We start from the raw sequence: 27,659 nt of genomic DNA, 5'->3' as shown, positions 1-27,659 counted from the left end.
TTAGTGCCATCGAGCAAGAGGAGATCAATTCACCAGCAGTGGCTATGTGGTTACTTCTTCTCTCCATGGCGAATACTCAAGCGGACCACTGACAAGTAAAGCTATCCTACCTGGACTAAACACTTACATCCAAATGGGATAACTAAAGAACGGAGACCACATGGAAGGACATCACTCTCTAAGTCAGCAACAAGCTTTTCAACAGCCAGCAGCGCAAATGATGCTGCCGGCCTGGTGGCGACCACCGAGCCGCTGGAAGTCGTGTTCCTGAAGAATAGTTAGGGAGACGACACAGCGCTCACCACGCCGTCCTGGGTGAGACAGGCAAATGACAAAGCCCAGTGTACAGCGCAGAGTCTGTAAGCTTTAACACTTTTCTACACACACAGGCTTAAAAAGCCTGAGAGGATGTGCAGCAAAACCCAGCTGCGCTTACAGCTGGACGACAGAATTCACAGTAATTTTTTCCTTTAACCTTTATTTTATTACTATTATTAATCCTCACCAGAGAATATGTTTATTGATTTTAGAGAGACAGGAATGGGGGAGAGAGGAGAAACACCGATGTGAGAAACACCAATCTGCTGCCTCCCGCACAGGCCCCGACCAGGGTTTGAACCTGCAACCTAGGCATGTGCCCAGACTGGGAACTGAACTGCAACCTTTGTTTTGGGTACAGGATGAAGCTCCCACCAACCAAACCACCCGGCCAGGGCTAAACTTTTCTTTACTTAAAAAAATCCATAGTAATTTGTATTATCGCTTTTATAATCAGAAAAAAAAAATTTCAAAGAAATAGAGCCTTCACATTTGTTCACTGGTCTAGCAATGAGTTTTTCACATGTCCAGTGCAGAACAAAACAGGACTCAACAGGGGTTCCAGCCCAAAGAGAAACAGTATTATAACTATATTGCGAATCAAATTTTTATAGTACTATTATTTGAAATTAAATCCAAAATAAAGTTCAACTCTATCACTTTTCTGGCCTTGAAAAATAGTCTCTTTAAGGTAAACACTGGGTCCAAGATAACACAAATACGATTTCTTCACAATCCACTGTGGTGCAGGGATTAGAACCCATCGGCCATGAACACCTGACCGGGGCGCTGGCGTGGCTGCTGAGCAGACGGGAGGGAGGGAGGCTGAAGCTCCCACGAGAGACGCTGGGTGCGACCGAGGTGAGAGGGCCAACGGGGCCGGTTCAGCTCCGCCAGGTTATACGCTCCCCTCCTGCCACAGTGTGCGCCCCTTTTCAAAGTCTTGGACTGTAATAGGTGCAGTGTGCCTATATTTCAGAACCAGAGCGAACACTTGCAGGCACGCTGGGCTTGACAGGGGGGTCAAAAACAAGCAAACCACAAAAAAAGTAACTACACCAGCGATAGTGACAGATGTTATGTCTGTAGGTCTGTATGCGCACACACATCTTCACAACGGACGAAGCCATTAGCATCTTAAATAGTCACTGACGGACTTTCAGAGGACCAGTCATGCCACTGGCAACACAGGGGAAAGGGACAAGGATGGAAAGACATTTCAGAAAGTGTTCCCAGCCTAGTGTTCTGGTCGTGCCCCCTTGAAAAATCATCGTTTTCTACAAGCTCGTGACATCTCACACAGCCGCTTCCATCTGCGACACACTGTCATCCGACCAGTGATCAGTTTCTGTCTCTGGCTGTTTGCAGGCTATGCGGTAAGACTGTATTTCCTACTTTCTCTCCAGTCTTGCAGAGTCTAACCTTATTCTTGGTTGACTAATTAAATTTAGTTTCTCCTAAAGAGGTGTTAGGAGAAACTAAATGCAGAATACTGCCTACTGAAATTTAATTTGCTTCAACTATCTAAATGATCAAATATTAGAACTAGAAGGGAGTCATTAAAAATAAATCAGTTCAATCCCCTACTCGAACGTGAAATACTTAAGAAAAAGTTAATTAGTAGCAGCTATCCTAGTATTCTTCACTCCCCAACAGTTTTTCTACTCTACACTCTTCATACACCGACGTTTAGTTTCATTTTTTTTTTCTTTTATCCATTGGCCAGTAAAAGAAATCATTCTTAAGGTGATCATCAGGTTTATTTAAAAAAATTTTTTTATCCTTACTTGAGGACATTTTTTTTCATTGCTTTTTAGAGAAAGAGGAAGAGAAAGAGAAAAATCTATGCAAGAAAGAAGCATCAATTGGTTGACTCCAGCACACTCCCAGACGGGGAGCCAAACCTGCAACTTAGGTATGTGCTCTGACCAGGAATTGAACTCACAACCTTTCATTTACGGGACAATGTTCCAACCAACTAAGCCACGCTGGCCAGGGCATCACATGTTTACTCTTGAAAATTCAAAGAAAGAATTATGTTTTGAGGTGACTCTATAACTTAGTGACTTAGTCCTATTAAAAGATATCAATTTTGTCTCAAAATACAAATAAATCAGCCTATAATTTTTCCTCTTAAAGTTGTCTAATCTCTTCCCACTAATAACGGTAATAGATTCTTTAAGAAACAAGGTCCTGAAAACTATACAGTTTATCTTCAGGTCTGGATGCCTCAAGCAAAGTCTAACATATTTTTAAAAATATTTTGTAGCTGTTTTCACGCTGTCATCCAGGAGCTGTCTAGCAGTATGTCTCCTTCAGCACTTCAAGTTCAAAGGAAACCACCAAGAGGAACCAAGAGCATATAGGCAGACTGGACAGGAATGGTGCAACTGAGGAAAGCAGAAGAAACGACCAGACTGTGGTGGGTGACAGTTTTCCAGAGAACAGTTAGCTGCTGAAGTAGTTTCCTACTGCAGATCTCATCCCTCCGTCTTAAGGAAAGCATCACGCACTGCTTATTAATGCGAAGCTCAACATGGTAATTTCCAGATTGTTCTGAACTCGTCACTCCATTGTTTTATACACCCTGCTCAGACCAGTCAGTTTCTCTTTTATTAGACCAAGGCAGGAAGTCAGTCTCCAACGCAGCACAGAGGCACAGGGCTCTGCGTGTGCACCGCCGTCCCGGCTGAACCACTACCATCCGGCACAAGCAGCAACAAGATCGGGTATCTTTTCCCCAGCAAAAGGCGAACACTCCACCAAGCTACTCGAGTGGACTGACGTGATGCCCAAGGATGCACCCGTCGCCACAAGGACAATGAAAGCAAACAGTCACACCGATCCCTGTCAAACGCACACCTTGAAATTCACAAGGAAACAATGACGGCTGAAACTTTATCAGTCCATTCAGGGCACAGGACAGCGTTGGCAGCAGGAAGTATCTACACTAGCAGCTCAAACTGACAAAAATAATAATCATTAGGATTGTAAGTTTAATAATTAAAAATTCTCAATTATATCTGTATAGTACTGAATAGAAGTTGTAAAAATACTTTTCTTCCCCAGAGTTTACAAGCCTATAAAATGGTTCTTTTCAGAAACGTAAGGGACACCAATTTAAAAACTCAAGGTCTTTAGATGGCCGCCTTGATATAAAACTGTAGTGGTGGAAATGTCCTACTTACTCGTACAGAGTTGAACTCTTCTGTTTTGGGTTCATGGGCCACACCTGCTTCTCACGGACAACATATTCACCGTTCTGCTGCTCATAGAGAGCTTCGAATTCCTCCACATCCTGCCGAAGATGCTCAGGCACTACAAATGGGCCTGCGGGATCGGTACTGCTTCTGATGAAAAAATAAATTTTGTAAATAATGAGCTTCAGGTGACCCAGAATAATACTGTATGTGAAGCTCTTAAGACTATTGCCTGGTATGCAAGTGTTACAATTTCCCCGTTTATAGAATCCATGAAAATGACTGTAAAACAACTGTTACTACAACTCCTCTCAGAAATGTTGGAAAAAAAACCCCAGACATTTTTTGCGGTTTTTTGGCCCATAAATAATATGACATGAAAAGGTCACTGCTACCCACTAGTTTTATTTCTTCTTACATCTGTGTGTTTCTTGAAAACTCAGCTTCCACACCCAGATGCTATTAAAAATCACTAGAAATCTAAGGTTAAACTACTATATCATATATAGCTTCCCAAACATGTCTCTCCTATTATAGCAAATATGCTAGTAATTATCAATAGAACATTCTCCTCCATGAACATTTTGAAGAACATTTTCTAGGACTGTCCCTCAATGTATTTTGCACATAGTAGGTTCTCAAATTTATCAAATGAATGTCATCAGCCCTGTGATTTTAAAGCAGTTTATATGAATTCTTAATGTTGACAAGCTATGCTATGCATATCTTTAGACAGGGAATTAGGGAAAGCACAAATTTAAAGTACGTTCAATTAACGTCACTTATTAAGTTAAAACACCTGAGTTAAAATAAGGCATAAACTACAAATTGTACTTACTTGTGGTCTCCGCCTAAAGCGACGGTCTCATTATTTGGTGTTATAGAACTTGTTCCAGACCCGACTAACATAGGCTGGTTTAAAAGACAGAAACACGACAATAATTTTCTACCTTAAAAATACCATTAAAACCGATGAATGCTTAGATAAATATGCATGAGACTGACAACATGTGAGACTTATCTAAATTGTCTTGTGAGTAGAAACACACAATAGTAAAAGTTTCAACAACCACAAATAGGTCCGAATTAACATTTAGGTAGCTTCCCACCACTCTAAAAAAATTTAAGTGGCACTCCATTTAAACTCCCTTCTTAGATAAACTGAAGACACATAGTCAAAGACAAAAAAGTTTTATTGGCTGCTCTCATCTTCCCCTAAAATTTGTCCACTTTTTCGACCCGTGTCCCCTACCTGACAGCCATGAAGAGCCCACCACAGACTTAAATTCTGAGTCTATCAATTCTGAGGTTCTGTTATAATGATTAATATGCACCATTTTTATTTTCAATATTTTAAAAAAGATTTTATTTATTTAGTTTTAGAGGGGAAGGGAGGGAGAAAGTGGGCGAGAACAACAATGTGTGGTTGCCTCTTGGGCGCCCCCTACTGGGGACCTGGCCTGCAACCCAGCAATGTGCCTTATACTGAGAATCAAACCAGCTACTCTTTGGTTCATAGGCCAGCACTCGATCCACTGAGCCACACCGGCCAGGGCTATTTTAAATATTTTAGATAACAGCTCTACTAGTTATTACTAACAGGAATCATGTCTTACACAGATGGTAACACTAGGGCACAGGGAAGTCAAATAACTTGCTGAAGGTCACACAAGTAATAAAAACAGCAATAATAAAAACAATAGTAATTGGTAGAGAGCCAAGATATAAACTCAAAAGCTGCCTTGGGCACCTACTCTATGACAACCCTACAGAGTCCTACATTGTGACAATTGTTTTTACTCAGAAGTATTCAGAAAATATAAAAGAAATAAAAGTTTCTTTTAAGAGTTACTTATATACAATATGAACTTTAAACTTCCTCAAAATGTAGACTGTCAAAATATCTTTAAAGCCTAGAAAGTCATCTCAACAAAATGCTTCAAAGTATCCCAAGAACTGGTTACTTCCAATTTACACATTCAATTATTTTAGATAAGAATTAATACAGAAAATACTCCATACCTTTGAATCTTTTGGCTTCTTTTTCTTGCCTTTGTTTTTTGTCTTGGTAGAATGAACCTAAAAAATGGGGGAAAAGTCAATGAACCCTCAAATACATCATTATGAAGCTACCATATATTATAAACATACTGATTTTCATAGACTGCTCACAAGTTGAATTACGTAACATTTTTAACAAAAAGAGCACAACCATGTGTCAGCTCCAATATTATGATTTATAATCGAAATTATGAGAAAGTTTAATGGTGCCTAATGTTACAACTAAAATTACATTTGTTCCAATATTTTGAACTCATTTTCAACAAGGTTTATATCATTTCAAGTAATTAATCAGACTAAAGTAATTCCAGGAGTATGCTAATAGTATTTTAATGACCTTCCTTTTCCTCAGGCAAACTAGACCCTCCGCACCTGGCCTGACACGGGGGCACAAACGGTGAATGTAGGAGAAGCATGCAACCTCTCCCGGGGCACTAGCTGTGTTCCCATTCTTAGCTGGGCCACATTTGATAGAATAGATTAAGACAAAATTTCAAGTATAGATGGTCTGATCCTAAAAATCACTAAGCAAGCAATTTTCTGTTTGAAATATGCCAAAACTACGTAAGGAACACAACTCTGGAAATAATTTTAAGTTCAACTCAATTTGGAGCTACTCAAAACAAAGTCTGTTTTCCTTAAAGAGCAAAACATTAAAATTTTCACCATACAGATGACTTTTCAGTTTTTTAAAAAATCCTCACCTGAGGATATGTTTATTGATTTGAGAGAGAGAAGAAAGCAGAGAGAGAGAGAGAGGCAGAGATATCGATCAGTTGCCTCCCATACATGCCCTGACTGAGGGCTGGACCCACAGCCTATGTATGCGCCCTGACTGGGGATAGAACCCACAACCTTTTGGTGTACAGGACAATGCTCCAATCAACCGAGCCACCTGGCCAGGGCGATAACTTTTCATTTTTATGCCAGTAAATGATCCAAGATTTAGTTGTGAAACGTTTAAGGCCCGTGTCTAACATAAGCCTCAGAGTTTGCTGACTGCTGTTCCAATTCCAGGAGGAAGAGAGGGATCAACTTTCTAATGAAATAGTTCTGTTACCTGAAGTGCTCCAGATTTGGTCCCACCTACGAGGTAAGTGAACACTGTCCTGGGCCCTCCTATTCTCCTTTGGCGAGTACAAATCAGAACGTAACATTTAAAGTGATCGAGTAACTTACTGGCACATCGCAACTGTCTTGTTTCCTTAACACGGTGCAGCGGCTGTCTGTGGGAAGATAAAGATGGTTTTGTGAGGAGACGGAACATTAACATCGCCACACAATACACCAAAGCCTTAAAGAAAACCACCCCGGATCCACTAACACGACTATGTTCTATGCCTTATCTGGCTTTGACACAGATCTAGTTTAGAAACCAAGAGTGAAATGACTGACTAAATGGGACAACAACTACAAAGCATGACAAATTTCAATCCATTTCAGCGTAATCTGAATGCCTTCTAGATGCCAAACTCCATGCCAGGTACTGGGAATACAGAGATGCATAAAACAGTCCCTGCCATCCACACGCCTGTGTTCCAAAAGACAACAAGCAGACCAACTCCTGTCACCCAGTGCGCTAACTGCCACAAAACATATAATGGGGACAAAGCAGGGGAAGTAATAAAGTCTTCAAGGGGAGAGGCCCAAGGAGGGATCAGGAAGGGCTTTGGGGAGGAAGGGACTTGAAATGACAAGCCACGGGGTGGGAAGTGGCTGGAGGAACTGCACGCACAAAGACTGGAGGCAGGAAAGTAAAGGTCAGGTTGGAGCACAGCAACTGGTGTTTATTCAGAGGGCAGACGGGCAGAGTGATGAACTCAGACACACGATGCGAATTTAACTGTAGACAAAACCAAGCAAGTGTTTCCCACACAGAACAGTGACGGGATCAGACAGATGTGCCTTGAGAGTCACAGGAGGTAAAGTAAGAGGAAGAAGATCTGGAGAGGGAGGGTCTGGAGGCATGGAGACCGGTTTGGAGGCTCCTGCCCTCAATTGGACACGGAGGGATCGCTACAGTCCTGGCCTAGGAAGTGGAGCTGGACAGGGAAGGACAGAGACCAGATGAAGCTTATTGGACTGCTGACAAACTGGATATGGGATGACAGAAAAAAGGAAGTTCCCTGTTTGAAGACAAGCTACACAACAATGTTGTTAAATGAGATAAATTCAGGACGGAAGTGGGATATAAATGGGTTCAGGCACATTGCTCTTCGGAGGCCTCTTGCCTTTCTACACAGAAATTCCAACAGGGAAACACGCAACCAATAGCTCAGGGGGGCAGCTGGTAACGTTGTTGAATATCCTTTTTTACAAGATCAGTGGACTCTTTAACTTTTAAGAAATATAACCACTTCTCATAGGAGATAAAACTGGAAATGTCTGAGGCAAAGGTGCAAGGCAGAGCTGTGGGATCCAAAACCTGTTGGCCTGTCGATCGGCTGGGGCTCCTGCCCGCGTGACAGAGCAGAGGAGGAGTCACAGCCAGATGGGCTGCATATTTAGGTATGGAACACAAGAATCAGGAAAAGTGCAGAAAGGGCATTATTTTGCGCTTTTTAGTTGTCTCGCTGTGTGACCCAAATGTGCCTCGGGATTCAGAAGCTCAGCCCCAGGGCAGCATGTTATTCCAGCAGCACAAACTGATGGCGGTAAACGCAGACTGCCCAGCAGCACGCAGTCAGGACGCAGAGTCCGGGAAAGTGAAGCCATCTGTAACCGAGTGTGCCGTCCTAAGAACCGCAACGGCAGTAAGCTTCAGCGTTCCTTGTGCTGCGTGTGAACTACGAAACTTTTGTACAGGGCCAGACCTTTGACGGTACACTTTAAAACAAGCAGCCTGGAATTTACAAGTCTAATGCCTAACGATAAAGTAGACTTCTGATGCTGGGGGGAGGGGGAGGGGCATTATCATAAGACATACATGTAGTAGAAAAAATAAGATACTCAAATTAATTTAGAATCTAAAACGTTAGGAATTTTGAAGCGAGAGAGGACCAACCACACAGATGAAGAAACGAAGAATCAAGAACAGCTAAGAAATTAACTACTAGCTGTCCTATCCTGCCAAACTGGACCCCAGGCACGCACCCAAACTAACAGGTGCCCCGACTGTCCCCCCACTGCCCCCCCAAGGCTGGAGGTCATCCTGTCCCTGCCCACCTCAGACCCCACCCCACATCAGGCCTTCCTCTTCCCAGGAGAACGCATGTGTTTGGCCCTTGTCTGAGCCCGCTGCATGGTCTCCGTCACTGGCCTCACTCCCACAGGGCACCTGTGTTCCTCTCGCCCTTTCTGTGGAGCACAGGGCCCTCGAGGGCAGGAAGCAGCGTGAGCATTTCTGAATTCCTTGTTAACACCTAGCGGGGCCTTGAAGCAGCAGTGAAGCCAAGCTTTTTAATAAAATGAACTGGGGAACAGCTGAGCCAGAGTCCCCTTTGCCCAGCTTGCAGTTCCAGGCTCCTCCCCCTGCAGCTGATGTGCTGTCTGTTCTAGATTCTGCAAACCTGCTCTTACAGGCCAGTGTTTCCCTGACTGCTACAGATCAAAACCCTTCTGAATAAATCCTGTCAAATGAACACGCAATCTTTGCCGTGACACCGTCAGAACATCTAAGTGAGGACAGTCAGTGCAACGTGCCCCTCTGGGCATCTCCACGCCACTCCGCTCAGCAGAGTAAAAAGGTTGTATGCCATGAAGAGAAATTACTATTCTTGATCGCTAGCCTCCCCAAATAAGCTGGCTTTACCAGAACGATGTTCAGTGTTTCTTAAAAGTATTTAAGTAAATTAGGTCCTCCCCACAATTAGGTATAATACGAACTCAGCCCACACACCCATGATATCGAAGAACTCGTCTAAAGCGGCGTGCAGTGCTGGGAACTTGTCTCTGTGCTCCTCCAGCAGCCAGATCAGGAACCGGGCGTCCTCCAGCGATGTCGGCTCACAGAAATAGTCCAGCTGCTTCCCTTCTATCGACTTCAGTTTGTGGCCGTACTTCTCAGTCCAGAGAAAAGTCATGATGCTAAAATCAAGCTCCTTAAGAGATGCTCCGTAACGAGAAAAGAAAGACCCTGCTGCATCTAAGCCTGTAATGAAAGCACAGCCCAAGTCAGAAGGGAAAATCACTTACTGTAAAAGCACATTCACCACATTTTTGAAAACGGTTCCATTACGATGTGCTTCACTACAATGAAAACATGTAAATACTTGAGAACAAAGTTGTTTGTGCTATTATGCATTTCAGAAGCACCATTTAACACTGACATGCCAATTATAATAAGTATTATCTATTAGTTGAATAAGGTGGGCTGAAGGCTTCTATTATTAGTTACTTTTATTAAGACTTAGGAAAAGAAAGGCATTGAATTCCTTTAAATATAAAGCAATAACCCTTCACTAATTCATAACGAATTCACTCCAATTAGTAGAAACTAGCAAGATTTTACAATGCTTTTCTACATATACTCCATAGTAACAAAACATCAGTAATATGCAAAAGCTTCCCAAATGTCTTTAACACAGGAAATGGGTAAACTCCTCCCTCAACATCTCCAAGAATTGCTCCATATGCCTCCAAATATCATGGCTCCTAACATTCCTCCCAAAAGTCGAGGCATTCACCATTCCTGGTTTATTCCTCCTTTCCGAATCAGAAAAAGGGTGGCTACAACCCCACACACTGCCACTGAAAGTATGGTGAACCCTGGCTATACACTAACTCAGCCACGGAGAGAAAGGCAAAGGTTAGCTCTGACCCTCTCCCAGGAGCCTCTCCTCCGGCACAGTCACCTCTTACAGGGGCTGTAGGTTCTCAGACAGCAAATGAGGCCAACTACTGAGTTCCCAGTTACCCGGCACAGCTGTTTCTTCCAGAGGAAACAGCTGGCAGGCAGAGGTCATGTTGCATGAAAGACTGTGATCGTTAAACACCGGAATCAAGGACATATAAAATACTCACACAATACAAGGTTTAAGGGAATCACCTCTGAAGAAATACCACATTCCCACTCCCCGTCTAAGGCTCACATCACAGCACCTGCTCAGGGAGGGGGAGGCAGAACACACCCAGTACTGAGATGTTCATATCCTCCCTCTCCACCCCTTACCCCTCCCCCTCCCTCCCTCTACCTGCATATAAATGGACCTCTCATGTTAAACATGCAAATAATGTGACTGACTTTCTGGGAGAAGAAAGTAAAATTCCAGAAAGTGAAAATTACTGGCTTTTAATAAATGTGAGCTTTACATCAGGGCTACAGTACAGCCTGACTAATTAACTTGTTTGAATCATTTTACAGCTTTGAGTAGAACCTGCACCTTTAAATAGTATGCGTATACTCATTAAAACGATACCTTGAATCTTCAGAATAAACGTGAACTACATCCGAAGCACACATTCCTGTTCTCCGTCTATGAGCTGTAAGTCAAAGGCTGCTGCCTACCTCGATGGGCAGTGGCGGGCACTCTTGCCCGGGTCAGCAGGGGCAGACAAGCCTACTTCTCCAGTCTGTCTTACAGAGCAGATTAAAGTAAGAAGTAACTTTATAACTGATGCGCTGGGTTGTCAATAGATGCCAAGGACAACTGTCCCTTCAGGGGAATTTTCTGGGAGCAGAAACTCACAAAACCCAGTGCCAAGCTTGCTGCCCTCTTCAATGTCTCAACCCAGAAATTTGCAACGTCTCCTCTGCCACCCTAGAGCCCCACCAGCTCATGCATCTGAGAACTCCGGCAGGTCGGTGGCTCACGGAGGCCTGGCAGGCTGACTCTGGACCACAGGCCGCTGCAAGGCCCTGCTCTGCCACTGCCCTTTTATCTAACAGCTGCCAACTGAACCATCTACTGTGCAGGTCAGCTGCCATCAGTCACGCGGATAAACAGGGCCCGGGCGAGTACCCAAGAAGTCACCATCGGGTGCTAGACAATGCGGCCTGCTCGAGGGCCTTGGGCAAAGAGCCTGCATTGGGGGTCTTCCTCAACCACATTAGGAAAATCAGGACAGAGTAACAGTTTTACGACCCTGTGGTTTACAACCCAGGTATTTTTCTCCTAATCGTTACATAGGGATTACTCCTACACAGGTGTGCCTTAGGTGATGCAATCCTCAGCAATTAGTCCCATCCACACTTCCCTCTCAATTTTTCAGTAAGGACTCAGACTGCGGAACCACACAGTCCCAGAGGGCCCAGACACCTGGCTCCTGGGGTGCCTTGCACTCCTGGCTGGGCCTGGTATTTATAGTTCACACACTTACACAAATACTTTAGCATAACACAGGAGTGGATTTTGTAACTGACTGAACTTTGCTGTGTGTATACCTTTAAAAAATGTATACTGTAACCCCTCCATAAAATAATCTAAAAATGGTGAGTTGGGGAAATAGTATTTTTAACCATACCAACTGGCAGTCCTACATTTTAAGAAGTCTTAAATGACGACAGGAAAACGAAACAGGACTCTGAGGCCCCACATCGGCCCTTCCTACCGAACTGCATCTCTAGAAGTAAATGACATACCAAAGCTATTAAGCTTCTGGATCCAGGTGGCCAATTTTGGCTCCATGTCATTGAGCTTGCTCAAAACGTGCAGAAATATCCTTGTTTTGACTCTGTTCTTTTCTTGAATCAAGTGACGAATGACATAGTCCACTGCTTCGTTCAGAAAATTCCTGCTGGAAAAACAGGTTGTGTAGTCTTCTGTGCTCAGAACCTTCCAGGAGAGCAGCTCCTTGAGCAGCTTGGACGCGTCCCGCACGCTGGCCTGGATCTTGTCGGCAGACAGCTGGATGCACTGCAGGATCCTATCGTCCAGGAGCTCGCAGTGCTGCACCCGGGCTGCGGTTTCTAGGGACAAGCAACAGTGGTCAGTCCCAGCAGGAAGCAGGGCCAACCGGCAAAGACAGACACTCAGAAAGAAATGATGGAACACTGTGTGACATAAACATGACTCAGATTCTTCATGTTGTTTGAAATAAACAACTCAAGAAATTTTAAATTAGGACTCTGAATACAGCGTGGGGCAAAAGTAAGTCGACAGTGGTTTATACAGAAAGTACAGTAATTAATGAATAATAAAAACATAAGCTCTGTTTCACATACTTACAACTGTAAACCTACTTTTGCCCCACACCAATACCTTTGAAAAAATAAGAACGTTCACGTTAAGTAAAATGTATCAAAAATACCTTTTCTTCTTCACTCTGTACCACTCATGTAACATCTAAAATTTTAGTTCCTCTAAAATAAGGTTACTTCCCTCAACCATCCTAACCCAGCCTCATCAGTTATTCAGAATTTATATTCAATAAACATATTTACTCATTAAGAATGCAAAGGGGTTTTTTTTTGGAGTTGAAGTGATCATTTATTCAGTCACAGATTCAATTTATATTTGGTAGTTCTTATTACATTATTCATGTAACTGCTGGATCCTAATTTGCAGACCTGTGAACTCAATGGCGATGAGCTGGAAAATATCTCAGGAATTCATCTTCCCACCCACTCATCTCCCTAAAGGATGGCTGTTTAGCCTCTGGAAGTGCCCAAAGTTAAAATACCAACATTCACTGAAAACTCCTTCAGTAGGAAAGATCATTTTGATTGATTTGTAAAACATCAATGGAATACGAGATGAAGAATAAAGACAGCAGGAGGAAGTACTTCACTTTAAGGATACCCACTGCTGTAGAAAATGACAGTAACCCACTGCAGCTCATCTGGAAGTCGCACACGCACAGCGTGCCCACAGAAACAGTGCCATCACCAGAGGCGCGTTCCCACCCTGACCACAGAGTGGGGACACACGGGCCTAAAACAAAAAGCTGGACTAGCGATCCCTACGGCACCTTTTACGAACGGCATCTTTACTTGAAGTCAGCTTTATTTCAGACGGTTGGTAGTGAGTTTACGGTGCACTGTTTTAGCACTTAAATCCACAGAGCGAAGTCTACAGACCACTGGCAAACACACAACACTCGTGCTGGATGTTATTTCTGCCTCCAGTTCAGGGATGAGAAATTAAGAGTCTGCCCCCGGTTAGTGGCAGGGTAGTGTTTTGAATCCCCACGTACTGCTTCCAAAATCAGTGCCATTTATACCACCCCCATCCGTGAGAGCATTAAAATATTCACTGAAATCTGAATTTCAATTCAATAACAACATAAGGCTCAGGAAGATGAGTATTTGCATTCACAGTTTACATGACAATATACTCTTTGCATCATGCCTGGGACCCCAGCGTACCTTTCTGCTCTTCAGTTTTGGGTGGGTTACTTTCCCTTAAGTCCTCTTCCATTCTTTCTTGTGCTAATTTTTTTGCTTCCTGTTTCTGGATCTTCCTCTTTACTTTTTTGTCTTCTTTCAGTTTTTGCTTCTCTAGGCTGATAAACATTTACAATTAATGATACTTCACCTTTGTTATAAACTCAATTAACTATTTTCCTTTGCCTACTATACAAACCATTCTCTAAGCAATAAGCTAGACGTTTTCCTTTTTAATTAGAACTTAGCCTGCATCTTCTGTTTAATATCAAAAGCTGTTGACATGTGGTCAATTCAGTCAATCTAAAGGGACACGTTTCATGAAAACAGGAACTCAGTGATTAAGTGATGTTTACTTAAGGACGGCATGTATAGACTGTACAGATGTTATTTCCATGTTTTTAAGTCACTGCTTAGGGTAAATAGGAATAGTAAACATTACTCTGCAAGATAATACACGTAAACACTCACTTCAAAGACAGACCCCACAGTATAGTATTATCCTTGCATCCCAATAATGGCCCACAACACCGGAATCTGGTTGATATGGTTACAATGAATGCTCTTCAACAAACAATTCTTTTCGTCATTTCTTTTGCTTTTTCTTGGTCACCAAGGAATTACTTATTAGAATGGAAAACAACAGGCAGGACCAAAAATAAAAGCAAAGTGGATTGTATTTGATGTTTACAAGAAGATACAATAAAGGGAATAATTTTGACAGTACACTGAGTATTTCAGTGTGAGAAAGAAGTGATTGGTTCAAAATGTTTGCTGAAGAAAGAGAAAAAATATACACTTTTGGAATTAAAGTTTAAACAACTGACAGCTAAGCATACAATTTTTATGTAACTGCCAAACCTACTAATCAAATGTCATTTCACAGCATCAAATGCCATAATTTTTCTTACAAATTCAACAATTAAATAAAACTTCTGATTCAAGTTTTCAGTATTTAATCATTCCAGGCTAGTTCTCTTTAAGTTTTAAATACCCATAAAAATCATTTTAAAACCACTTATTTGGACATGTGTTCACAGCCAATTTAAAAAACAACATAATTTAGAAATCTGCATTTAATAGAATTATATTGTAAAATACATCATTAAGCTACTGATTTAGTTAAAAATCTTACCTAGAACATTTCTGTTTCAGAATAGGTCTTGGAGGAGCCTTTTCTTTTACGACCTTGTGTTCAAACTTTAAATAAAACAAAGACATCCAAAATTGGTCTCATACTTCCATGACACAAAGCACACAGCCACACGTAACACGTATTCCAGAAGCACATCATCAATGCTCAGTTTGACAGAGAACAGTGAGGATGCTCTGACCCAGACACAAGCCCAGAAAGCTCCAGCAAAACAATTTGCTGAGAAGAGAGTAGATGCACTTTAGCAAGAAACTTTTTTTAATGAAAAGTAAACTGACATCAAATAAACTACAAATATCATAACCACCAACTCCCGTGAAGACCTCCATGAGGACTGGTTAAAGGTAATCCCTCAAGGCACTCTCCCCCTCCCACAGGACCCCCACTCCCCAAATCCCCAAAAGTTTACCTGGGCTTAAGAGAACCAGATTATAAAAAGAGCAACAACAGTAAACCTAAAATGAAAAGGCCTCATTTTCCTGTTAGGAAATTAAAGAATGTGAGACCCCTTCACTGCAAGGAGGAAGCAGCCTCACATCCTAGTCGTCTCCTATATTTTCTGAAATTAAGTAACTGTTTCTGGAAAAGACAAGGTCCAAATTGTACAACTTTCATAAATTTAAACCATGTTTTGAAAGGTGTAAGCACTCTGGTTATCAATGTAATAAGGCTTTCCTTTAAGAGATACTCACTTCACATTTAACTTGACCACGACTGCTGAAGATGATAATCTTCGAAATGATGCCTTTACAGTCAGGGGTAAGACAAACTCCTTGCAGAAAATCCTATTTGATTAAAAAAAAAAGTGCTATGTATCAGAATAAATCTGTGCATGTATACCATTTTAACCACCAAGAACAGTCAAAATATGGTCAAAACCCCCTTTAGGGAGGCAGTGAATGACCCTGCTCATTGACTTTCAGAGCCTCCCAGTAGGAGGAACGTCGCTATTAGGTTAACCACGCGACTTGCTTTCCCAACAGAAGGACCGCTGACATGACCTACACCACGTCCCAGCAAAAGCTCGAAGAAACACTGAATGGACTCGCCATTGACCTTTACCCTCTGCCACAAGAACACCTTCCAGGCAACCTTGATTCAGACAGCAAGAACACAGCCAACGGACTAGAGCTGCCGCACCCCAGCCCTGGCCAGCAGCCGCAGAACCTCAGGACTAGTCACGTACACAAGATGAGCCTTTCTTGTTGTGCATTGTGAGACATTCGGGTTGTGTATTACTTCAGTATATCCTCCTGACAGCTAACTTACACGGGGTGTATTTCAACCCAGAGGCGTGGTGAAGCCACTAAGGGAGCTTTATAGTTAGAGAAACTCAGTTAAGATAAGACATAGACATAGCAGAAGTGACTCAACGGCAACAGTTAACTATGTGAAAATGTATAAAACGTGAGACTGTATCTCTAGCAAACTTACAGACATTGCTAACAGACATTGAGCATAACCACCTTATTTTTTCCACCGGAATTGACAGGGGTTTACATGAGTCTATGCAATATAGAAAAAGGTTTTCTTTTTTCTTTTTTAAGTCTCTAGCTTATATAAATCACAAATTCTATGAAGAGAAGTAAGATTTTAAAACTGTGCCTTCTCGGAAACTATATCTAGCTAACGGTAATTAACATCATTATTTTGCTAATTAAAGAGAAGCCACAACAAGAAGTGGAAGTATAAAATTTAAGTTGATTCTTTAGTAAAAATTATCTCATCAAATTTTGGTAGAAAATAAAGAATTTGAGACCCCCAATTCTATATCATAATTTTAAAGTACTTATATGAAAGATCCCTGAAGGGCTAAAACTGTCAGTGCATACTTTAAGACCTATATTTTAAAATTAGACATCAAAATTTTGATTTTTTGATCACAACATTCCCACTGTAAAAGCTGGTGAAGCCCTTTATTGAAGATCTTTATGGTTATTGCCTTTATATTTTTACTAAATAAAAATAAAAGCTGATTTTCCACTTTATCATTAAAGTTTTAATTTAAAACTTTCTGATATGTCTAGTATGTACAGGAAGGAATTTATACTCAGCTAAGACATTCTCCTAAGATTCCTGGTGGGGGTGGAATATCAACATACAATAAGCATAGTAGAAAATCCAGACAATCTTATTAGCCTTACCTTGTCAATTTTATCATTGTAGGTGGTTGCTTTTAACTTCTTCCAACAGTTTATGTGAAATTCTATTTTGCAGTACTGGCAACAGCTGATTCGTATAAAACCCTGGGGGTTTAAACATTTTTAAATTCATCACATTTAATTAATTCTCTCTCTTTCTGACACACACACACACTCTGATTCACTCACATGCATACTGAGATACAGAGCAAGCTGTTCACATTCATCTGGCAGACGTCACTAGACATCACATTTCTTTGTGGGGAATACAATACTTCCATACCCTGGTGTCAGAGATACAGAGCTTGACCAACAGATTCATTTTAAGTTTACAGCTGCATTATCCTCTCCAATGTATAAAATATTTTATAAACATTATTTCTTCTGCTCGAACCAGGGACAGTGCCAAAATGGGCAGCTATTATCTTCTTCTTTTGGTTAAAGATTTTATTGATTCATTTTCAGAAAAGGGGAGGGAAACATTGATTGGTTGCCTCTCACACACCCCCACCTGGGGACCTGGCCCGCAACCCAGGCATGTGCCCTTACTGGGAATCAAACCAGTGACCCTTCGGTTCACAGGCCAGCAATCAATCCACTGAGCCACGCCAGCTGGGGTGGGCAGCTATTATCTTCTTGAATATACTAAGGCCCAATAACTCATTCACACAATTAAGTGCCAGACTTGGTCTCAAAATTGGTTTATGAGAGATCACAACGGCCTTTAGATTCTTAGAGTCAAATTTTACAAGAGATTAGAATTTCGGCAAATCAGAGGTAACAACCTCATTTTATTTCCAGTGCTCCTGGGAACAGGCAGTTTATGGCACAGTTAGCCAGCCTGCCTTCGCAGGTCACACCATGCCCTCGGAGTGGATTTCAGTGGCTCTGGGTTTCCATGTGAGTTGACGTGGACCTACAGAAGGCCAGGGGGAGGGGTGGGCCACAGGACATAAGACTGCGGGCAAGCCAGAGAACATGGTGCCTCCAGTTACAGGATTTGCTCCCAATTCATTTTGCGGCACAACTGTGCCTTGTTAATGTCCTACTGTGCACTATTTACCTTGAAGTCTGGATCTGTTATGTATATCTGGATCTTGGAAGACCCCCGGCAATTCTGATAGGAACAAACAGCGTCTGGCACTGGAGGGAATCTGCATTCTTCGATGAACTTCTCTAACAGCGTCTAGAACAAAAATACACACAAAAACCCTGCTACCACACTAATTCGTCAACCAAAATGCTTGAGATTTCAATAATAAATTGCCATGAAAATATTTTCTGCATAGGAGTAACAATGTTTTTAGCCAGGAAAAAACTCCATACCACTTTTTAACTTTTTCCTTGTAGAAGGAGGCTGACGCAAACACATCAAGAGAGAGTAATGAGGGGGTGGGCAAGGACTAAAAAAATTTTTTCAGGATTTCAAAGTCAGAATCAAAACCTCACCCTACTGTAACCACCAAACCTCATTTTACAACATAGAGCTCTCAGAGATCTCCTTACAGCATTCAGAGGGAGGCAAGTAAGTAGAATAATCCTTGGACTCCACTCTCCCCTCCTTCCCAGTGGCACCTCACCTAGGGTCCGACCACTCTCAGTCGCCTGCCCCCTCGAACCCCTGCCACCTGGGCTGTTTCCCTGAAGAACTAGCCCACTGCTCCAGGTGCCTCTACGAAACGCGTGCCATGCTCCCGGAGCTGGCTTTTGTCATAAATAGTCCTACGGCTCCCTCCCAGCCTGGCATAAAGAGAGGAAAACCCAACGATCCTTGTGTTTCGTGTTTCATTTCTGTTAACACCAGCTTCATGTGAGATGTCCTTCACATTCCATGCAATTCAGTGTATTCACAGGGCTGGCGACCACTGCCACACTCTAAGTTTACAACATTTTCATCACCAAACAAGAATTCCCATTAGCGGTCCCTCTCCATTTCCCCCAACCCCTAGTTCCTCACAACCACTAATCTACTTTCTGTCTCTAAGCAGATGTGTCTATTCTGGAAATTTCCCATAATGGAATCATAGAACATGTGGCCTTGTCTCTGGCTTCTTTCACTTAGTGTAATGTTTTCGAGGTTCATTCACGTTGTAGCATACATCAGCACTCCATTCCTCTCTGTGGCTGAATAATGTTCAATTGTATAAACAGACCACATTTTAGTATTCATCAGTTGATGGACACTTTAAAAAAAGATTTTATTTATTTATTTTTAGACAGAGGGGAAAGGAGAATGAAAAAGAGGGAGAGAAACATCAGTTGCCTCTTGCACGCCCCCAACTGGGGACTTGGCCAGCAAACCAGGCATGTGCCCTGACCAGGAATCCAACTGGTGACCTTTCCACCTTGCAGGTGGTCGTCCAAGTCACTGAGCCACACCAGTCAGGGCTGATGGGCACTTTTTGACTATTACGAGCAATGCTGCTATGAACATTCATGTACAAGTTTTTCTGAAAACATGTGTTTTCTCTGTATGTATCTAGGAGTGGAATTGCTGGGTTACATGGTAACTCAGGTTTTATTTACTCATTTCTAGAGAGAGGGGAAGGGAGGAATAAAGAGAGGGAGAGAAACATTGATGTGTGAGAGAAACATTCATCGGTTGCCTCTCGAATGCCCCCAGCTGGGCACCTGGCCCACAGCCCAGGCATGTGCCCCAACCAGGAATCAAACCGGCAACCTTTCAGTTCGCAGGCTGGCGTTCAAACCGCTGACCCACACCAGCCAGGGCTATTCGTGTAACTTCTTGAAAGATCACATCCTGTGGCTACTTTTTAATTATATTAGTTGTCTTTTTATTATTGAGCTGTAAGAGTTGACCCCTGTGCTTTTAAAAGCTTTAGTCAAAAGCAAGTTCTGAGTCAATGCCGGGGTTTACAACCAAAGGTCTATCCTAGTCAACTCACACACAATTTAGTCTCTCGATACCTAGCAAAGCATCCTAAGTTTCTGGGTATAAGACTACTATTTTCTGAGTCTTCAAGTACCATCTCAATATGTACAGCAAATATAATGCAACAGCGATGGTATACCTTTCCCTAAGGATAGCATACCTTTCTGCTTAATAATGCACGGAGGTCAGAATGCCTAGACTCAAGTGCCAGCTCCACCATTTCCTCCTATCTGTTTACCCTTGAGCTTGTTTAACCTCTCTGAACTTAATCTGCCTCCTCTCTAAAATGGGAACAATCACAGTACTCACCTGGTAGGACTGCTGTAAGGATTAAAGGTAATAAAACATGGCATGTATGTGAGCAGCACATAGAAACTGTGTAGTAAATGTCAGTGAGTCTGACTAGTCTTTAAAGGGGAAATGCCAGCGGGGGGCTGAGGAGAGAGAGGGCTCTGACCTCTTTGTCATCTGATACCTGGTTCAATGAGGGCAGATGGGTTTTAACAGTTAGTAAGAAGCTTTCTGCAGAAATAAACAGTTACCTTTATTTTCCCTGGCTGAGACTCTTCAATAACCACATTACTTGTGGGCCAAGTTAACACTCCAGGAAGTCGATAAATCAAGGCTTTTGCCTTTTCAAAGTGATTAAGAGCTTCACCAAACCTAGTCATAATTATGAAGAAAAAAGGTATTAAAACATGTTACATGAATTTTCATTCCCCACAACAAAAGTCAGAGATTTCAAGCTAACTAGTAAGAGTACTTCTGGTAAATCACTGCATAGAAATAGTCAATGTAACCCGTATTTTCTTTAGTATTGTCTGCTTATTAAATCAAACACAAATACAAATCTGCCCGGAGACTGGCTTTATTATGGAAGGTGCACACTAGTCCTTTAAAGTTGTAACTCTTTTAAAGTTTCCAACAACTAAAACAAAAAAATTAAGCAATTTGTTTGTTCCCTTTTTATGTTTATCTAGTAAACAAATTAAAGTAGATTCTTGCTGAAAAATTTTTTAAAGAGAGTGTATTCTGGACATCTTTCTTCAACCGTAAAGCAGTGAATTATTTTAACAGAACAAATGTGTATGTGAACTTTTAACTATAAATATGAAATGTTTTAATCTAATCTGACTTATGGTTTTAAAAGAATGTCAATGGATTCTCATAGCCCATTCAACAAAAAACACTAAAATATTGTATTATAAAGTTGACCAAGTCTTTATTCTTTTCTTCAGACTGGAGAAGAAATAGGATTTTTCCTTCTTTCTCCAATCTTCATATGATTGCCCACTTAAAAACTTCAGTTTGCCCGTAGTGCTACATCGCCACCGAGACAGTTAGGAACAGCAGGACTTCGCACAGGAACCTGCACATCCCAATGGCCGAAACAGCACATTACACATCGAACCCCACACATGATTTTGAAATGAAAGTTTAAATTCCTTCGACATGCAGAACTTTTTGTTTGCCACAATCCCAGTGATTTTACACATGTATGTTATTTTTCTAGACCTTAAGATCATCTGCACGTGGCCATGGCATTAAATGGGCTTACCCTAGACTGTTTACATGAAACTTGGAAATTAACTTCATTTGCCATTGTTACACAGACCACTGAACCCTCACTTCTCCTGTCTCCACCACTTAATACAGTTTAGCCTGTCGAGACAGTAACTTCAGGAAACACAACTTTCCTTAATCTTTAAAAATCTGCAAAGGAGGTTTTAGGCACACTCTAAGATTGGGTTCCCAAGAATACCAACGGTCTGATAAAATTTCCCTTAAAAACTCAGATGAAAACTGAAGATAGCTAAAAGTTATACATGGTATTCAATCATTAACACTTCTTTACAAAGTAACCTAACACACCTACCTCACACTGGGTACAAGCGGCAGGATTGGGGAAATATGTTTTAAAGCTCAAGGAGCAATCCTGCCCTCTGAGGTTCATATGGCAATTTGGGGAGGTAAGACATGGAAAACTTAGGTGACAGCTACATACTAAACCTTGAGTAAGGATTCCAACTGTAATATAAATTCAGAGAAGAGATTTCTATTCCTAACTCATGATATCTTTGACCATATATGGACCTCGTATTAAGACAATCTTCATACAAGCTTTTTGAGCAAACAGATATTTAACTAAAGAATTAAACAATCAGACTTGTAAAGCATTAATGTACATCAATTCAGTCACCAATTAATATGACACACACCAAAAGATTATATTTTATCTTAGCCTTTTGTGTCAAATTAGTCTCTTATTGAATTTTTTTTTAAAGATTTATTTATTTATTTATTTACAATGTGTGGTTGCCTCTCACATGCCCCCTACTGGGGACCTGGCCTGCAACCCAGGCTCGTGCCCTGACTAGGATTGAACCAGAGACCCTTTGGTTCACAGGCCAGTGCTCAATGTACTGAGCCACACCAGCCAGGGCTGAATTTCTTATTAGATTCAAAATCAGGAAGCATTAGGAAGTGATATGACTCCCCTTACTTCAATGTCATTAAATGCCAGTCCTCAAAGTAAACATAATTGTAATAGCGTACCACAGACATAGAAATAATTCCCGGAAAGGGCTCGTCCCACATTAGACTCTGAATGAATTACCAGCCTGGGGCATAAACTAGAATGGCTTCTACCAACCTGTTTTTTTTCAGGTACACTTTTCCAATCCCACAGTAGGCCAAGCAATCAAGGCCCTCATTGGGGTAGAATGCAATCATCCTCTTAAATTGGCCCTCAGCTTCAGATAATTCCTTCAATGGGAATAAGAACACAATGATCACTGACACAAAAAAAGAAACACTGCAAGCCATTTTATCTGAAGGTTGATTGTGTGTGTGTGTGTGTGTGTGTGTAACACAAAAAACAAGCTGCCCAAAACTTCTGTGGCAAAACTGTACTGTCTGCATTTCATTTTCTTAGCAATTGTACAAATGTCGACCATATGAATGCTCACAACTGAAGTGATCCAGCTCCAGAATGAGAAGCCAACCACTGAACACAGTGACCACCCAACAAATGAGCATGTACTAACACACCGCGAGCTGATGACCAGCACTCGGTGACCAGCACCCGGTGCGACTTCAGGGTAAAAAGACTGATTCGGAGGCCAAGACCCCGTCACATCCACCCCGGTGCTGCTGCCTTACGTGCGCAGGCATTCCAGTGACGTCTCCGTGTTTTGTGGCGTAAGACAGACAAATGCTCAGCCTTAAAGACAGCTCTTTAATAACAGCTTCACAGGGCTCAGAGTAGATGTCTTGGAATATTGTCAGCTGTGGAAACCTCTGTGCTTTCCATGAATTTTGTTTTGAAAAACTCCAAAGACACTTAGCTCTCAACCACACGGCTATAACCCCGTCGTGGGTGGAAACGGAAACGTCACTACAAATGGAGCCCACCAGCAGCGCTGCGGCCAGCTCCAAAGGAGGCATTCCAAAAACGTTTCCGGCAAGGGCTGTACCGGAGTAAATACATTGCTTCCTTCTGGGGCTACTCTGAATGATAAAATTCTTTTCAAGGTTCAAGTTCTATCATACCCATTCTTTTCTTTAACTAATCTCACTATTTCAGAATAAATCATAAATATAATAAACTACCTCCTCAATTCTAATAAACAAAATATAATATATTTATTATTACTCTGCCATGAATAAAAGAATTGAGATTATGAACTTTTGTCTGTAACAATCTAAAAAACAGACAGGCCTTAATGAAAGACATCCAGACTAAGGAAACAAGCAAGTCACAAGGAAAATGAACCTCAGGCAACACGGACCACTGGGAGGATGAACATAAACCAATGACTTGATCCTCGTTAGGTATCCTTATGCCTTCATCTAGCCAAGGAAACTTGGAGCCCAAGTTGGTAGCAAGAATATATTATACACGAGGTAATTCTAGAGCCATTTCGACCTTCATCAAAAACTCAAAACCATGGAAACAAAATGTAGCTACGTGGTTACGGAAAGACTGCAGCCTGCGGAATAAGAAAACATCCAGGAACTCACCACCCAGAGCAAATTGTATCATCACTTTTACTTTAATTTTTTTTTTAATAAAATAAGGTCAAACTCCCTTTCCTAACCTCCCCAGGCCCACATTTCTTCCATCACTAAGTGGAACCATTACCTTAAATTTGATGCAGGGCTGGTCCATGTTTTCAGTTTTTACAAAATGCCCACAGATAGCCATTAATAATATACACTGTCATGAAGTACGTTTTCCAAACAGTTCTCCAACTCAACTTTCCCCCCTCGACATGTTTCTGAAATGTACCCTGATACATTAGGTCCTTTACTTTTCATACAAATAAAAAGTAGATTCCTACTGGTTGTCAGACATCACTTTTTCTAATGGAAACACAAACTGAATTTTCTTTCCAAGAAAAAAAAACACACACACACAACACAAACTAAATAAAATGTAGGAATTTCCGAAAAAATTATCAGGGAAGTATGCAGGGGGAGGTAAGTCAAAACAGGAAAGCTAATTTATACATCTCCTAAAATCAATGGCTAGTTAAGATGTTTATTATCTCTGTTACAAATCTTACCTGAGGCTGTCCTATCCCAAGGAGAGAAATTGCAAATCCGTAGACCACTAAGACATAGTTGATCATGGCCAGGTTCAACTGCTGTAAATAGAAATGGTCCAGTTAAAAGCCGGAAGATAATTCTACCCAGTTTGCATCATACCAACCTGTTAGCCACAACAGAAAAAGGGTAGTAAAATCTCACTAATCATGATGATTGAAATGAAGGCCAAACAGCTTTAGAAAATATGTTCGCAAAGATATATGCTATCAAGTATTTAATAAAAACACAGACACACTGTCTCAGAGCTCCTTAAAGGCATGGTTCATAACAGATTAGAGTAACTGAAGTTGTTCTCTTTTGCATGTAAGTGGTTACTAGTGACAGGTGAAAACATTCGCTCTCCTACAACCTTGCATAAACTGTTTATTTACCTAGCTAACACTTTCTGAATGAAAAGATGTGACTAAAATGAGTCCAAATCCTTACTCCAAAAAGAGAGAAGGCCAGCAGTTCTAGAGAGCAAGGAGAGGATCGGAACCTGGGTCACACTGACGGTGGGCATGAAGGCCAAAGGGGAGTGTGGCCACAGCCCGGGGATTCGGGCCATCGGGGCAAGGCCCAAAGTGTGCTGGTAACAGCGAAGTTACAAAGCCCTGGTCCCCCTCCACATGGGGAGCGCATCAGCACGGAGGACAGTTACAGCGAGGTGCCTCGGCACCGACGGACGCGGCAGGAGGCGGCAACCCCACCTTTATTTTCTGAGGGTCTAAGTTGCCGAGCAGCTCTGAGAAGGCCTGGGCGGCGCTCCGGCACCGCTGCTCCAGCAGAGCCGTGTAACCGTCCTGAATCAAGCTCCGCAGCATTTTCATTATATTAGCGAAGTCCTGCAACAAACAAACAAACAAACCAACCCTTCCTGTTACACAAACAATCCTGCAGTGTTCACTGTCAGTTAAATCTCCGGTTAACGTAATTTAAAATATCTAAGTAAGTGATCGTTTGGTTTGATGGTAGTATGGATGTATATTCATAAATTATACGCCCATAACTAAAGTTATACAAAAAGGTAAAAGATGCACACGACTAGACTTAATTCTAGTGAAAACGTGTTGTTCAGAGTCTGGCTTTTCCATCAGAAAAGCCCTTCCCGTACCTGGTGCGCAGCTCTGGAAGATTTAGAAAACTCTCTCTCCAGAAGGGTTTTCAAATCTGCTGGTAAACTCCCTTGTGAACTGGAGCTAAAAGGGGAAAGTGCTGTTCTGATTATTTTAAAACAAACCAGTCTGCTTATACGAGAAAAAGTATATGTACTGAAGGTCATTTTAAACACTGAGTAAGTGCAGAGTCACAAGCTCCTGAACTAAAATATTACTATGATGCCATTTCTCCCCCAATTAATTTTTAAATCCAATGAAATCTCAATAAAAATCCCTTAAAATTAGAGATGGGGGAGCCAAGAGAATTCATTATAAAGATGACATGGAAGAACAGCTTTTGAAAAAGAAATAAACTAAGGGGAATTTGCACTGACCACCCAAAGTTACTACACAACTGCAGTCATCAATAATGACAGAGTCCCGAAGCAAGAAATGGGGCCACCAAACACTGCAATGCTCCACTGCAGGGGAAAACCTAAGATTAAGACATAACCGCTTCTGAAAGTCTGATTCCAACGCTGGTGAGGGTAAGAAAGTCAGGTGCCCTAGCTGTTTTCTGAGACCAAATACGTGGGTGTTTTGACACCGAATACATCTCATTGTCCACACTGATTCTCCACCAGCTGTGTCTACAGCGCAGTTCAATTCAATTTTGACAGGAGGGACCCACGCAGGTCCCTCAGGTTAAAGGCTCAGCCTGACAACACTGCCTTCACTGCAGACCAGCCATACCAGGGTGCCCAGGTCACCCACACTCCTGCCCAGCTGACTACAAACTCTGGGGTTTCCATGACCCCAGCTCAGGTTTAACAATTTCCTAGAGTGACTCAGAACTCATGAAAGCATTATACTTACTATTACCGGTTTGTTATAAAGGATGTAACTCATAAAAGTCTGAAGAACGTGACATGTTGGAAGGTATGGGGGGAGTGGGGTGACGCACAGCTCTTACTCTGGGCCACCTCCCCTGCACCTCAATGTGCTCACCCACCCAGAAGCTCCCCAAGCCCCAGTGTCTAGAGATTTTTAATGGGGTTTCATTACACAGGCATGAAGGATTAAATTACTGGGCACTGGTGAATGGAATAATTTCCAGCCCGGTTCCTGAATTTCTCAGGGACCAGGGGTGGGGCTGAAAGATCCAACCCTCCAATCGCATACTTGGTCTTTCTGGTGACCAGCCCCAATCCTGAAGGCAGGGCCCCAGCCTTGAGTTACCTCATTGGTGTAAACTCAAACAGGGTGGAAAGGGGCTTGCTATGAAAAATAAGACACTCTTATCACTCAGGAAACTCCAAAGGTTTTAAGAGGTCTGTGCCAGGGACTAGGGACAGAGAACAAATACATATTTCATTACACCACACCCTTTCACAGCTTAGTAAAAGTGTCCAACAGTGATAGTCTTCTGGGAGGACAATTCGACAACATCTATCAAAATTAAAAATTACACATCCCCTTTGACAGGGCAATTCCACTCCAGAAATTTCTCCAAATACACGTCTATACTGTAAAACGTCCTACAGCCATGAAAACGAAGGCTGTCTTCCCCGGTGGCCTGGTGTGGGAAGATTCGCAAGGCGCGGGGGAGGAGACGAAAGCAGGCGGTCCACCAAAATGGTTCAGCCAGCAGTGGAAGTGACGGCGACACCAGTTACCACAGTTCCTGTGCATCCCGCGCTCGCCGTGCTCCGCGTGGTCACCCGTTAATCATTAAACAACCCCGTGAGACAGACGTGACCAAATAGGAAGCCTTCAGTTTGAAAACAGAAACACCGTATCGGGAAAATCAATCTATCTTTAACAAAACAGGTTAAGATTGTAACTACACATTCAAAGTACGACCATGTATTTGGTTTTGGTTTCTCCTGGGGAGCACCAGGTGAAGAGGAAGACTCAGGACTTTTCTATGAAATAACAGAATC

At 42.1% G+C, this 27,659-nt stretch overlaps 1 protein-coding gene across 6 annotated transcripts in view; it reads right to left on the bottom strand.

Annotated features, from left to right (window-relative positions):
• Nucleotides 1–27,659, bottom strand: part of TTC3 (tetratricopeptide repeat domain 3) — a 107,075-nt gene that overhangs the window by 33,099 nt on the left and 46,317 nt on the right. For all 6 annotated transcript variants that reach the window (XM_053916974.2, XM_053916985.2, XM_053916977.2 and 3 more), the window contains 16 exons: nucleotides 25,734–25,818; nucleotides 25,330–25,464; nucleotides 24,598–24,678; nucleotides 22,683–22,795; nucleotides 20,572–20,692; nucleotides 18,200–18,322; nucleotides 17,140–17,241; nucleotides 15,688–15,780; nucleotides 14,978–15,042; nucleotides 13,825–13,961; nucleotides 12,100–12,426; nucleotides 9,418–9,669; nucleotides 6,759–6,805; nucleotides 5,541–5,597; nucleotides 4,357–4,430; nucleotides 3,507–3,668 (listed from right to left, as the gene is read on the bottom strand). In XM_053916974.2, coding sequence (XP_053772949.1) covers nucleotides 3,507–3,668; nucleotides 4,357–4,430; nucleotides 5,541–5,597; nucleotides 6,759–6,805; nucleotides 9,418–9,669; nucleotides 12,100–12,426; nucleotides 13,825–13,961; nucleotides 14,978–15,042; nucleotides 15,688–15,780; nucleotides 17,140–17,241; nucleotides 18,200–18,322; nucleotides 20,572–20,692; nucleotides 22,683–22,795; nucleotides 24,598–24,678; nucleotides 25,330–25,464; nucleotides 25,734–25,818 — 1,974 coding nt within the window. The remainder of the gene's footprint in view (nucleotides 1–3,506; nucleotides 3,669–4,356; nucleotides 4,431–5,540; nucleotides 5,598–6,758; nucleotides 6,806–9,417; nucleotides 9,670–12,099; nucleotides 12,427–13,824; nucleotides 13,962–14,977; nucleotides 15,043–15,687; nucleotides 15,781–17,139; nucleotides 17,242–18,199; nucleotides 18,323–20,571; nucleotides 20,693–22,682; nucleotides 22,796–24,597; nucleotides 24,679–25,329; nucleotides 25,465–25,733; nucleotides 25,819–27,659) is intronic.

Source organism: Desmodus rotundus, chromosome 2 (genome assembly GCF_022682495.2).
Source record: "Desmodus rotundus isolate HL8 chromosome 2, HLdesRot8A.1, whole genome shotgun sequence".
Lineage (NCBI taxonomy): Eukaryota > Metazoa > Chordata > Mammalia > Chiroptera > Phyllostomidae > Desmodus > Desmodus rotundus.
Note: the sequence above shows the minus strand (reverse complement) of the source record. Positions and strands in the feature narration are given on the sequence as shown.